Source organism: Vigna unguiculata, chromosome 7, assembly GCF_037176805.1.
Source record: "Vigna unguiculata cultivar grain cowpea cultivar isolate G323 ecotype 2 chromosome 7, ASM3717680v1, whole genome shotgun sequence".
Taxonomy (NCBI): domain Eukaryota; kingdom Viridiplantae; phylum Streptophyta; class Magnoliopsida; order Fabales; family Fabaceae; genus Vigna; species Vigna unguiculata.
In genome coordinates, this window is record NC_140798.1 from 42416963 (window position 1) to 42428882 (window position 11920).

An 11920-nucleotide genomic window follows, 5' to 3' on the forward strand; every position below is an offset into this window, starting at 1 on the left:
CATTGCTTAAGAGTTGCATCATTTATCTTAAGCTTGTATTCAAGTAAATAAATGACTAATATTAAAACACAATCTGGTCTTGTTAAAATTCAAAATTAAAACCTGTTTACTCACTTCAAAACAAAATTAGTTGAGACAAAACTTATTTTTTTAATTAAAATATTTGTCTAGTCATGCCAACGCCCATTCTTACTCATTCACGTGACAATTGAAGACCAGCTCTTATGGGAATCAAGAACACATCACCAATTGAAGGGCATGGATAATGTCATTAACTCTGAATCCATTACTGTTTAATTTTAGCTTCAGTTATCATAGAAGGTAAACTTGAACTCTAGCAACTATTCCTCTATCTACCTTTTCCCCCTCTTGAGCAACTATTGAAAATCCAGCTACATGGTGAGTGCATTTACAAAAATGAAGAAATCATCACAAAAGGCAAAGAAAATTCTCTTGTCAGTTCAAAGATTGCCTTTCTCTGCAGAGATATGAAAGAAACTATCTTGGTCACATGTAGCATCAAGGAGATTCAAGAAATTATCATTCTGTCCCAAGAATCCAACATCACCATCAGACATGTGTAGTAGGTGCTTTAATGCAGAATCTGAAGTATCAAGAAATTCATAATTGCCTGAGTCAGACCCAGCTGTGTCATCAAGCTTTGGTTTGTAGCTACTTATCTGTTCATGAACCATGTTCACATCCTCAATGCATGGATTTAGGCTACTAGTTCCATTGTTTTTCACCTGCAATGACACATCTGAACAAGACTCCAATTTAGATGAAGATGAAGGATGTGATACAGGACTTTGACTCACAACAACTCCTTCCTTTCCCTTGACCATGCGAAATGAATTTCCAACCTCAGAATGCCAAAGATGAAGAAAGTGATCAGGGCATGTCGAACTCTTTGGCCACGAATTGAGCAATGAGGATTCCATTGACAACCTTGCCTCTGCCTCAACTCTTACACTTTCCCATTGTACCATGTGACGCGTAGAAGGAGATTCTGACTTGACAACAGTTTGATCCAGAACCAGACATGAATGTTTTTCTCTTAGGGAATGACATGATCGAAGGAGACGCTTCTTTAGATGGGTGTTCCAATAGTTCTTAATCTCGTTGTCTGTTCTTCCAGGTAATTGGGATGCTATAGCAGCCCACCTAAGAGAATGCATGGTTATTTCCAGTTTATATGCAAAGTGAATGTAATATCACAGACTAATGCAACCAAACATCTAAATATAAGAAGCATGAGAATATGTAGGTCTTAGATTACATTATCATTATCTTGTCGGGAAACTTGAAACTCCTCATTTTCCTTGAGTTTTTAATTAGTACATTAAGGATCCATTATGGCAAAAGAATAACAAGATGAGAACATTAAGCATTGAAACAGAAACAATATCCATTGGGGTTAAAGTGACACATTTTTTGAAGATGCAACATGTTTACTAATTATTGAGCAGCTTATGAGTAAAATAAGACTTTAGGACCAAGAGGGTTTGGGTATACGCATGTAGAATTTAACAAACAAATGGAACAATGTAGTACCTATTGCCAAGCATTCCATGGAGTTGAACAATTGTGCTTTCTTCTTCACTGGTAAATGGGCCACGTTTGATACCAGGGCGAAGATAGTTTATCCACCGAAGCCGACAACTTTTTCCACATCGTAAGAGACCTAGTTGTAAGCAAAGGTCAATTAAATGATTTTTCACAGACAAATTAATCCATCTTTAACCATGTCTGCACCTTTCTCCTTTCAGTGTATCAATATTTTACACCCTCTGCATAGCAAGCTTCAAATCCCTCGGTAAACACAAATTTCCAAAACAATTTTCAAGGGGAAAGTACAATTGGATCAAGATAAAGTTCTATGCATATGCCAACAAATTAGGTTATGACAAGTACTTGATGATAACACGATTATTCAACTGTTTTCAATGGTCCATTACTATGAAGGACTGTACTTACCGACCCCCACCCCCGCACGCGCAGAACATAAAGGTACCATAACATGCAGAAATTGGTGTCACGAGAATACAGCAATAGAAAAACAACAATCTGATTTTCTTCATTCTGAAAACAAGTCACACTGAGATTGGAGTTTATCCAAGAGGAAAACGAAAACTTCAATCATAAGAAAACAATCTCTATTCTTCCCTATCTTCAAAACTTTCAAAAAGAAAAATAAAAGTTCTCCTACTTTACAAGAAAATGCAAAAGTAAGGAAGAAGAAAGGGATAAAAGAAATAAAGAAGGGAAAAAAAAAAGAATGATAAGAAAGTGCACCTGCATGTTTGGGAAGTGTACGCCAACTTCCATGACCATGCTCCTTGATGTAGTCAACCAAGGTTTGGTCTTCTTCAGGAGTCCAAGCTCCCCTTTTGACTCCATGTTTCTCACAACAAGGTGCTTTACCCATCCTCACCACTCATTACCACACCCCCAACAATAATTAACACCAGCCTTTCGTAATTTTTTTAATAATAATAAGCTTGCACTTGCACACTGATGACAATAACAATTGGGTCGGTCAGGGTCTACCCATCATGGCCATAAAAAGGAAGAGAGAGAGGGGGATGTAAAAAATGAGAAGAAAAGTGTTGCAGAAGGAAGGGAAAGAAAAGGCTAAATATTAAATGCATGTGTGTATATAGGACAATGGAGGTGCTTAGAGAGGTCCAGGGTCACATTTATAAGTAAAAAGAACATACATACCCTTGTGAAGCAAAGTGGTGTGGTTCTTAATGGCATGAAATAGAGATAAGAAAGTGAGAATGTGAAGAAGAGAGAAGGGGTTGTGCGGAGAGTAAGGGTTGCAGAAAGCCCCACTGAGGAGTCAGATTTTACTGGTTTTTTGAAGGTGGAAAAGTGATGCAGAAAACGAGGGAAGTGATGACGGAAAAGAAAAGGGTGTACTTAAATATGAAAATATAAATCATCATCATCACCTTGAGTGCAATGCAGCTGTGGGGGTTGAGGTGAAGGTCATTTCTTTCTGCACAGCTAAAGAAAAGCAGAAAGAAAAGAGAGGTTTTTGTGATTGTGTTGAAAGACTAGAAAAGATGGAGGCGGTGGGAGAAAAGACAAGATAAGAAATTCAGGAGTGATGGATGGAACTGAAAGGGCATAATAAAAACCATATCCAATGAATGTTTATTGGTTAAGGTGAAGATGATGGTGGGAACGAGGTGCATTTATGTTCCGAACTGCCCATTAGTCAAACCTTGGTCAACATCTTTTTCCTTCTTTTCTTCTTCTCGTATCATCTTCTTTCTTTTATTTTTTTTTTATTGTTTATTATAAATTAAAAATTATATTCCTACATTTTTAATCTTTATTTATATATATATATATATATATATTTTAAAGTAGAGAGAGAAAACAGAAAAATAAAAAATTACGTCATTATTTTACTAAAATTTAAAACTTATTATATTTATTAGTTTTTACAAATAATCTTAAATTAAAATACATATAAAAAGAATAGAGATAAATGAAAATACAATATATATATCTCGTAACAAAATCACATAATCTTAGTTTATTATATTTGAGTTTCATTATATCATCTAATTTTTTTTTCTTATAAAATTTACAAATTTCATGTCTGAGTATTTTTTAATAACTTTTTTGAATTATTTGATATTCGTTTTAACTGATAACATTGTTTGTAATTATTTAAAAGGATGGATCTGTGGACAAATGTACGTTCTTTTAAATGGATATACAAATAAATGGAAGTGTCAATTTATGGGATGACATTGTTATCTCATTTTTGCAAAAAAAAGAAGATTTGAGAGTGATATATGACCTTTTACCAATATAATCCTGCACTATGAAGAGTGGAAGATGTTTGCATGTGAATGAACTTGTACGAGGTGTGGGAAGAGTGGTGGTGTGTGAGTGATAACACTTGTTACATAATCGGTATTATGTTTTTATATGAGTAGAGTGATATGTGTGTGATACGATTATCGGTATTGTGTGTGGTAATTATTTTTTCAATCATATAAAATAATATTTATTTATTTTAATATTTTATTTAATATTTATTTTTTTTAATTTCGTATTATTTAATTTTAATTGTTTTATAACATCAAATTATAAAATCATTCTATTTTTTCATCAAAAGTATTTTGATAACTTTGAAATTCTATCTATTTTTACAATTTTTTTATCTATTACATAAATCAGATATCTCACTAACTTTCACAAAATCTATCTTCAAATTCAATCACTTTATTCTCTAAATTTACTAAAAAACACACACATTTCTATCTTCTCAAATTCGCACACATTTATTTTTATACTTTCCTCCAAATCCATCTTGACAAAGGAAAATGACCTTAATGTTTTGAAACTATAATTATTGAAATAGTTTTTTCTTTAAAAAAAAAAACGCATTCTTAATCTTGAGATGCATTTACATCGCATGAGAATGATTCAATAAAAAATGAATCTTAAATTTAAAATATTTATTAAAACTTTGATACAACATACTCTTGTTTACTTGTTTACCTTTAGTATGTTTATTTTGTCTTGTTTAAACTAGTATGATTTATGTTGTGTGGGGTTATGTAAATTTTAGAGTTATCAAAACGGGTAATCCGACTCGACCCGGCTCGACCCATCACCGATTGATGATTTAGTGAGCCAATCTAACCCGGTTCACTTTTTAGCGAGCCAAAAAAATTCGAACCCGACTCGGTCCACCACGGGTTGGTGGGTTAAACGGGTTGGCTCACGGGTTCACTTAATTAAAAAAATAATTTTTTTATTTTTTTTTCAGTCAAAACTAAATTGTAATTCTAATTAAAATCTAAATAAACTTTAATACAATCCAAATACAAACCAAAATAAATAAAAAATACAAATTATTTATGTGTTGGATAAAAAAAATAACCTAACATGACCCAAATATAAAGCCCAACTTAATAAAAAAATAAAAAACACTTGTGTGACCCTTCTATATACGGGCAACCCGACTCACCACGAGTTCAACCCGGATGAGCTGGATTCTAAATAAGTCGGGTCAAAAATCAATCTGTATTGAAATTTGTAAAAAAATTTCAACCCAACCCAACCCGAACTCGTGGTGAAACCAGATTGGCTCGCGGGTTCCAATCCATTTTGACAGTTCTAGTAAATTTAAAGCGAACAAAACAAAATAAATAGTGTTACTTTACCAAACGGTTAAATCATTTCAGATATTCTTATTTTTGTACTACCAATGAAAAATAATTGAGTCAAATAAAAAAGAGACCTAATTACAACAAATATTTTAAAATAAAAACCTAAGTAAGTCTAATAAAAAGCGGAGATCTACTTAAAATTTTGTTAAAAAAAAATTACTTCTGTTATGAAATGATTTAACCTTATCAAACTCTAACCTAAACATTCTACTTGCAACATTTCTCCCAATGAACAAAAATACCAAAGATTATATCTCTTCAACCCTAAAACAACTATATAGGTATTTGAGCAAACAATTATTTTAAATTTCTTTCTAGTTACCGAATAGACTTGCATTGTCTTTTCAAATTTATTTAGAGAGAAGGTTGAGACCTGAACATTTTTAAGCACATTACCTATCAATCTAAGTTGGTAAGTTTATTCTAAACTGAGTTTATGTTAAGGGGTATTATTTTCTTAATTTGATACAAAATGTTTATGGTATTATTATCTCTTGTGATCGCGGATGGTGTAGATTACACAGATCAAAATATTCACCTTGGACTAAAAAATGAAAAATTAAAGAAAGAATTTGCCACGAGGAGCATGACATTTGAAAAGACGGAAAAAGTGCTTATGGGGGAAATGCATATTCTTCTGAAGGGGGCCTTTGACCACCCTTGATGATGGTTCCTTTTTTTGCACACACTAGGAATAACTTCTTTTCCAAGTTCTATTACTCGTACCTTCACCTCACACATTCTATAAAAAGCCCTTCATAAATGAATCCATCCATCTAAGTCATTAAGAACGAAGAACCAATCCATTATTTGAGGTAAAAGAGAAATTTTCAGAGACCATTTACCTCAGAGAGGGAATGGTTAAGATAACCATAGTTGGAAGGATGAGCGATGGATTGCCTCTAGCACAAGGACTGAGATATATGAATGAAGAATATGCTTATCTTTCATGTTACAAGCAACAAGCACAGTTCATTCTCCAAGAAATTTCAAGGGGAGCACTAACAGCATCCAAGATGACTATCCATGTCAACAATTTCTGCTTCAAGTATCCTTCCCTCTCAATTTTTGTTCAGTTCTTTCAATTTGTTTCGAAGTTCGTTTTGGTTCTTATATCGATGAAGTTGCAATTTTCTGTCATGCATCATATTCTTCATTCACGTGTACCCTTTATCACAGGCTAATCTTTCAGGAAACAGAGTTTATGTTGAGTCTATAAACATTAATTCCATTTGAACCATAGAGTTTAAGTTAATGGAGCTTGCCTTTAGGCTTTGTTTTCCTCTTTTGTTTCTGAAGTTGCAATTCTAATGCAATAAATTTGATTGTGATTATATTCTTATAAAGCTACTTGGTCGAGAATGGAGTTGTTTTTATTGTATTATGTGAGTCTACATACCCAAGAAAACTGGCTTTTCATTGCCTACAAGATATTCAAAAGGAGTTTGAGAAGTTTGATAAAACCCTCATTGGCAAAATCACAAGGCCATACAGCTTTGTCAAATTTGGTAATTCCCTTGAACCATTACCCTGCTACAATGTTATCTTTGTCTAGCATTTGGGGATAATGTTTGCTCAATAAGGAAGTGGAGGTCCACATTTTTTGAACCCCCACCCCCCTAACAATGTTTCCTCTCTGTGAAATTTTTGTTTTTGCCAAACAAATCACAATTTCTCTGTCAGATGGTATAATTGCAAACATTAGCAGACAGTACATTGACACAAGAACTCAGGCCAACCTATCAAAACTCAATGCTAACCGGAAACAATATTTAGATGTTGCTAGTGAAGATTTTTACAACATTGTAGAAAGGAAGAGAAATTCAGGTAAGAGTATTCCCCCTCCTCAGACAAGAACATTTTCATATCTTACTTTGATTGTCTGCAGTAAGAACAACATCTTATAATGACAGAAACAATGAGAAGGTTACCAGTTACTCCTCAACCTGAATCCACAATATGGTGTTCTCCACGCCTTGAGGTAGGTATGCTGAAGTTGAAAGCTCCAAATTTTCATTCCCTGTTTTCTTGACAAGAAATGAAGAAAAAAAATGTTAATTTTTCATTTTATTGTTTGGACCACTCACCACAGGTGATTGCTTTGAAATGGACACCTATTATGGTCCTTGTAATTACTTCTATGGCTCTTCTATGGGCTAGCTTAGTCCTCACAGATGACTTTATTATTTCAAGCTGGTGACAATTCCTCATATCAAGACCAAAAGATAACGGTTTAATACCATCAAATTTCAACACTGCATGCAGGAACTTAAACAAATGGTCCACTAGTATTAAATATGATGCAACATTGATGTTGCAGAAAATATAAAGACATGGAGTGGCCCCTTCGGCACCACGTAATCCAGGAAACACAGAGAAAGAGAGAGAGAGAGGGAGAGAGATCCAAATTGAAGAAGAAAATTTCTGATTTGTCAGAGTTTCTACTTTCTACCTTGAAAGTGAAATATTTCCTTTTAAATGAACCAGTACTCTGACTTGTGTACTCACACGAGTTGCCAATAGATATTTATATGTATGTATTAAATGGCGTGTAAATATAGAAAATAATTGATATCTATCAAAGGAGTAAATTGTCTTGACAGAGTTCATTGCTTCGTCAAATTTCTCTCATTATATTTTCATGGTCTATTTGAGCCTTTCTTAATTATTAAAAAATATCACATTCATACTTCATATTATTGAGCAAATAATAATTATTGTTACAGCACTAGTAGATTATTTTACAGATTTTTTTTTTTTTTTACAAACTTTCTACTGTGGTTCCAAATATTCAACTTACTTGTGAACTGTTTTTTCTTATTCTGGTAAACTACTTAAATGTTTGAAAAAGTAAGTTTGTATTCACGTGTATTGGCGTATCTGATAGAAGTAGTAAAATTGACTTGTAAGAATGTAATTACTTCGTAGACATTAGCCAAATAGCACTTAATAAAATGTGATTTTCTGTAAAAACATTGAAGACCACCAGAAGTTTGACTTCTTAAACTAAAACAAAATTACATAGTTGTATGCAACGAAAATTCTAGAAGAATAACAATTAATCATGCGTGAGGCATCGTATTGAAATAATTGGAGGTGGGTAGAAGAATAGAACATACAACTTGGAAAGCAACTTTTATTTTATATTGCTGAAGTTTGATTGTTTTGTGTATGTATAAAATTAGAAAATGATATTATTCCTTGTTGACCAACCCCGAAACATACTTCTCATATGTACATTATCGCATCATTGCTCATACTCATCAAGTCAACTCCAGGCACACAATGGATGAAACCATTTTCCACCATCTGATTTGCATACTTCAGCTCTGAATTGAAAATCTCAGGGTCTGAAATGTTAGCCAAGCATCTATGGTACCCTCCACCAAAGGGTACCTCTGTCATATCATGGATTGCAGCCTCCTGAAGAGTTGAATTTTGATCAAATCCATTCCTCAAACCAAAAGAATCAACTGAATTTGCAGAGTTTACTTGATCCAATGAAAGCCACTCAGCAAATAGCAGTTTTGGTAAGGAGCTTTGACAAGCCTCTTTGGTGAAGTTACAATTCTGTGTACCTTGAGTTGCAAGATTTTGCAGAGAATTTGAAGAGTCCATGGTATCTGAGCTTGAACTAGCATACTTCATTTGGTTGTGAGAATCCATTTCCTTAGCTTTGGCCATTTTCTTTTTCAAATATGAATGCCAGTAGTTTTTAATCTCATTATCTGTTCTTCCTGGCAAATGCTGTGATATCTGTGACCACCTGCCCAATAATATAATTCAAGTTTTTCTCAGCAATCTTCACCACATGTGAGATAAATTAAAACAAAGAGTTTAAACAGTAGTTCTGAATTTCTGTTCTAAATTTCACAGACATACATTCTTTATGTGAATAGTTTGTCTTACTGGTTGGAATATAAGAAGGGACACTCAGAAACACTAGCCAAATGGTATTGGACTAGATTTAAATTTAATATACAACAGAACTGAGGAATAGTTGAAAAGACTTTTTTTATTGTTTTCAATGTTCATCCCTCTTTAAAAAATGAAGCATGGCATCTAAGCCAATCCATGACTTGACTTACTTATCAATTCTTCCTTTTATTTTTCATTTTAAACGCCCCAGTTTCTTTTCTAAAACAGAATTAAATATTAAACTCCTTTCCAATCCAATTGCATTTCCTAGCTTAGCCTCAAATATTGAACTAAGGGAATTTGTCTTTTCCTTTACTTTGCATAACTTCTTATACTAATTAAAGCATAATTTAGATTTAACACCTACTCCTGACATGTATTTATCAATATTTTTGACTGAAAATTACAGATTTTACTTATTCTGTGTTAACTTGGTCATAAAACTGAAACTTTTGAACTGATAAAGTGAAAGAAGATTTACTCTTGTGCCTTACTTGTTGCCTAGCATGTGGTGAAGGGTGAGGATTGTCTCTTCTTCTTGTTTGCTGAACTTCCCTCTCTTTAATCCTGGCCTCAGATAGTTTATCCATCTTAGTCTGCAACTCTTTCCATTCCTTTGCAAGCCTTCACACAAAATGTATTTGCCCCATCAATGTCAGGTAAACATTGAAAATATTATATAAATGCATGTTGGTTTGACTATAACACTTTTGATCTTTGTCAGCAAATATACTTTTACACAAAATGCCAGTTTAGTCTTACCATAAGATGTTAAAATTACGCAAGCCAGAATTATCCAATTAGTTTAGCAAGCTGGATTATGAAATTTTACTATTTTATATCTTTACAAACAATGGTCTCTTTTGTCAAGAAGTCTTAGTGATATTTTCAAAATAGAAAATTTGTGTAAAGTTTTAAAAGAATGGAGTTTTAGTGTAATTTGAGAAAATATGAAGAAGTGTTAGCTTAATTTAGTCTAAAAAGTACACTTCATTGCACTAGTATTACTTTTCCTTACCAATGTATCCTTTTCATACGCAGAATTGATTGGATAAATTTATTAGAATGAATCCAAACAAAGGGCAAAGAAAAGCTTATCAAGACATCTGAAATTTACTGAAGTGAAAGATACCAACATTTCGATTTGATAACATAATCTTTTCTCAAATAAGTGGTAGACATACTTTCAAATAAAGGAAGAAAAACCTTTCTTGAAGAAGACCAAGGATGTCTTCATTTAATAATGCCCTTTGTGTTGTACATACAATACAAGGAATATGCTAAACTGTGGTATGATTCACAAAAGGTCACAACCAGGAAAGAAGAAAGAAACCAACCTGCGTTAATGGGAACAGAACTCCAACAGCCATGACCATGTTTAAGGATGTAGTTTCTGAGCTTATTGTCTTCTTCTGGTGACCATAACCCCTTCTTATGTTTTGGTTTTCCCTTTTCCAATGGCTGGCACCCCATTTTGCCTTGCCTCACACAATTTCACTTCAATGATAGGCTTGGAATTGGATTTTCTATGACAGAACTCACAGAGGTGACATTGCAGACTAAGAGAAGGAAGGGGAAATATTTGATAGGGAAACAGTGCACAAACAGACTTATATATATAAAAGTCCATGAAATAGTGGTGCTTGTGCATTTCTCTTTCCATTACTTATTCACAACGAGCGTTGAAATAACAAAATAAAATGATAAACCAAGAAATTTCTATTCAATAAAATATTTCTGTCCTGCCCCAGAGGGTTGAAAACTTGTTCCACCTTGCTGAAATTCACCCTTGCAGACTCAAAGGGTGCCAGTTTGGAAAATGTTGGAATTTGTGGTATCATTGTTTGCCATCAACTTTAATAGACCACATGTCCAAAATCCCCAAAAGTTACATGATTTGTTTTTAGGTGCAGTATTTTTGGAGTTCTTTATTGCATACTTTGAATACTTCTAACAAATATGAAAGTCTTCACGTGAAGGCCTTCGATTTGTAGAAGATATGAAAAGAGTGTTCAGTCTTTACCTTTTACATAAATTAATCTTAACAGATGAAACTTCATTTTGTTCTTTAGCCAGGTAGAGTGAAGGTAATAATAGAAGAACAGCTATGAATTGGAGGACACTATATATTCATTGAACTAGTATAGTAGACCTAATAGTTTAGGCTTATTCAAGTCAACATTCCTCTCGTGCCGACAAATTCTCTACCGTCCAAGAACAATTAACAAACTATGTAACTAGTTGTAACGCCAAAACACAACAAACGTGCAAAACTCTACAAGACTGATCATTTTTTTTTACCATGCATATCCAAATAATGTATGCATTTCATGTGTAAATTTAAACCCTTTCTGTAAATATGCTTTAGGTTACGAATTTTTATAGTTTTCGTAACTGGGTTTTGCATTTACCTTTTCAGGTAATGCATAACTCTATTTCAAATGAGGCAGCACGTGGTTCTTTTAACTGGTGTCCACTGTTGAATTGAAGGAATGTACGATATGGTTAGCAAGAAGTAATATAATGAAAACTCAGCTAACTTTTCTTCATAGGAAAGTTTTTATTTAAAAGTTATGCAGTTAAGAAACGAGTCTTTGTCCTCATTCTGTGGCTGATGTATGCAGTTGATGAAATATAAATGGCAGAAACAGTGAATCGGGTAAGCGTGTGCGTGCTGAAGAGGTTGCAATAGGAGAAAACTGTCCTTACCATTAACACTTGTAATGTTATTGCAGAAGGAACGTTCGTACAAATTTGGATGAGAATGGAATATGTTTTTGGATTGATGGTGGACAAATCGG

At 33.5% G+C, this 11920-nt stretch overlaps 3 protein-coding genes across 8 annotated transcripts; 1 reads left to right on the forward strand and 2 right to left on the reverse strand.

Annotated features, from left to right (window-relative positions):
* Positions 1-249: 249 nt before the first annotated feature.
* Positions 250-3140, reverse strand: LOC114189481 (transcription factor MYB17-like). Of its 4 annotated transcripts, none has more exons than XM_028078053.2 (4): positions 2958-3140; positions 2296-2514; positions 1555-1684; positions 250-1164 (listed from the first exon to the last, which is right to left on the reverse strand). In XM_028078053.2, exons 2-4 carry the CDS (start codon positions 2426-2428, stop codon positions 462-464), a joined length of 966 nt encoding a protein of 321 aa, XP_027933854.1. In that variant the 5' UTR covers positions 2429-2514; positions 2958-3140; the 3' UTR covers positions 250-461. The 4 variants fall into 4 exon arrangements, with proteins under 4 accessions (XP_027933854.1, XP_027933853.1, XP_027933855.1 ...); XM_028078052.2 differs by having other exon boundaries at positions 2725-3140; XM_028078054.2 differs by lacking the exon at positions 2958-3140 and adding an exon at positions 1978-2082 and having other exon boundaries at positions 2296-2434.
* A 2689-nt stretch (positions 3141-5829) lies between these two features.
* On the forward strand, positions 5830-7808 carry LOC114189484 (SNARE-like superfamily protein). 3 transcript variants are annotated; one of them, XM_028078058.2, is made up of 5 exons: positions 5830-6249; positions 6549-6709; positions 6885-7028; positions 7115-7186; positions 7294-7808. In XM_028078058.2, the coding sequence occupies exons 1-5, from the start codon at positions 6059-6061 to the stop codon at positions 7359-7361; spliced, it is 636 nt and encodes a 211-aa protein (XP_027933859.1). In that variant the 5' UTR covers positions 5830-6058; the 3' UTR covers positions 7362-7808. The 3 variants fall into 3 exon arrangements, with proteins under 3 accessions (XP_027933859.1, XP_027933860.1, XP_027933858.1); XM_028078059.2 differs by having other exon boundaries at positions 5831-6249; positions 7115-7182; positions 7467-7808; XM_028078057.2 differs by having other exon boundaries at positions 5834-6249; positions 7115-7182.
* A 509-nt stretch (positions 7809-8317) lies between these two features.
* MYB19 (myb domain protein 19) lies at positions 8318-10713 on the reverse strand. Its single transcript, XM_028078055.2, has 3 exons — positions 10457-10713; positions 9614-9743; positions 8318-8967 (listed from the first exon to the last, which is right to left on the reverse strand). The coding sequence occupies exons 1-3, from the start codon at positions 10590-10592 to the stop codon at positions 8430-8432; spliced, it is 804 nt and encodes a 267-aa protein (XP_027933856.1). The 5' UTR covers positions 10593-10713; the 3' UTR covers positions 8318-8429.
* Between the last annotated feature and the right edge of the window lie 1207 nt (positions 10714-11920).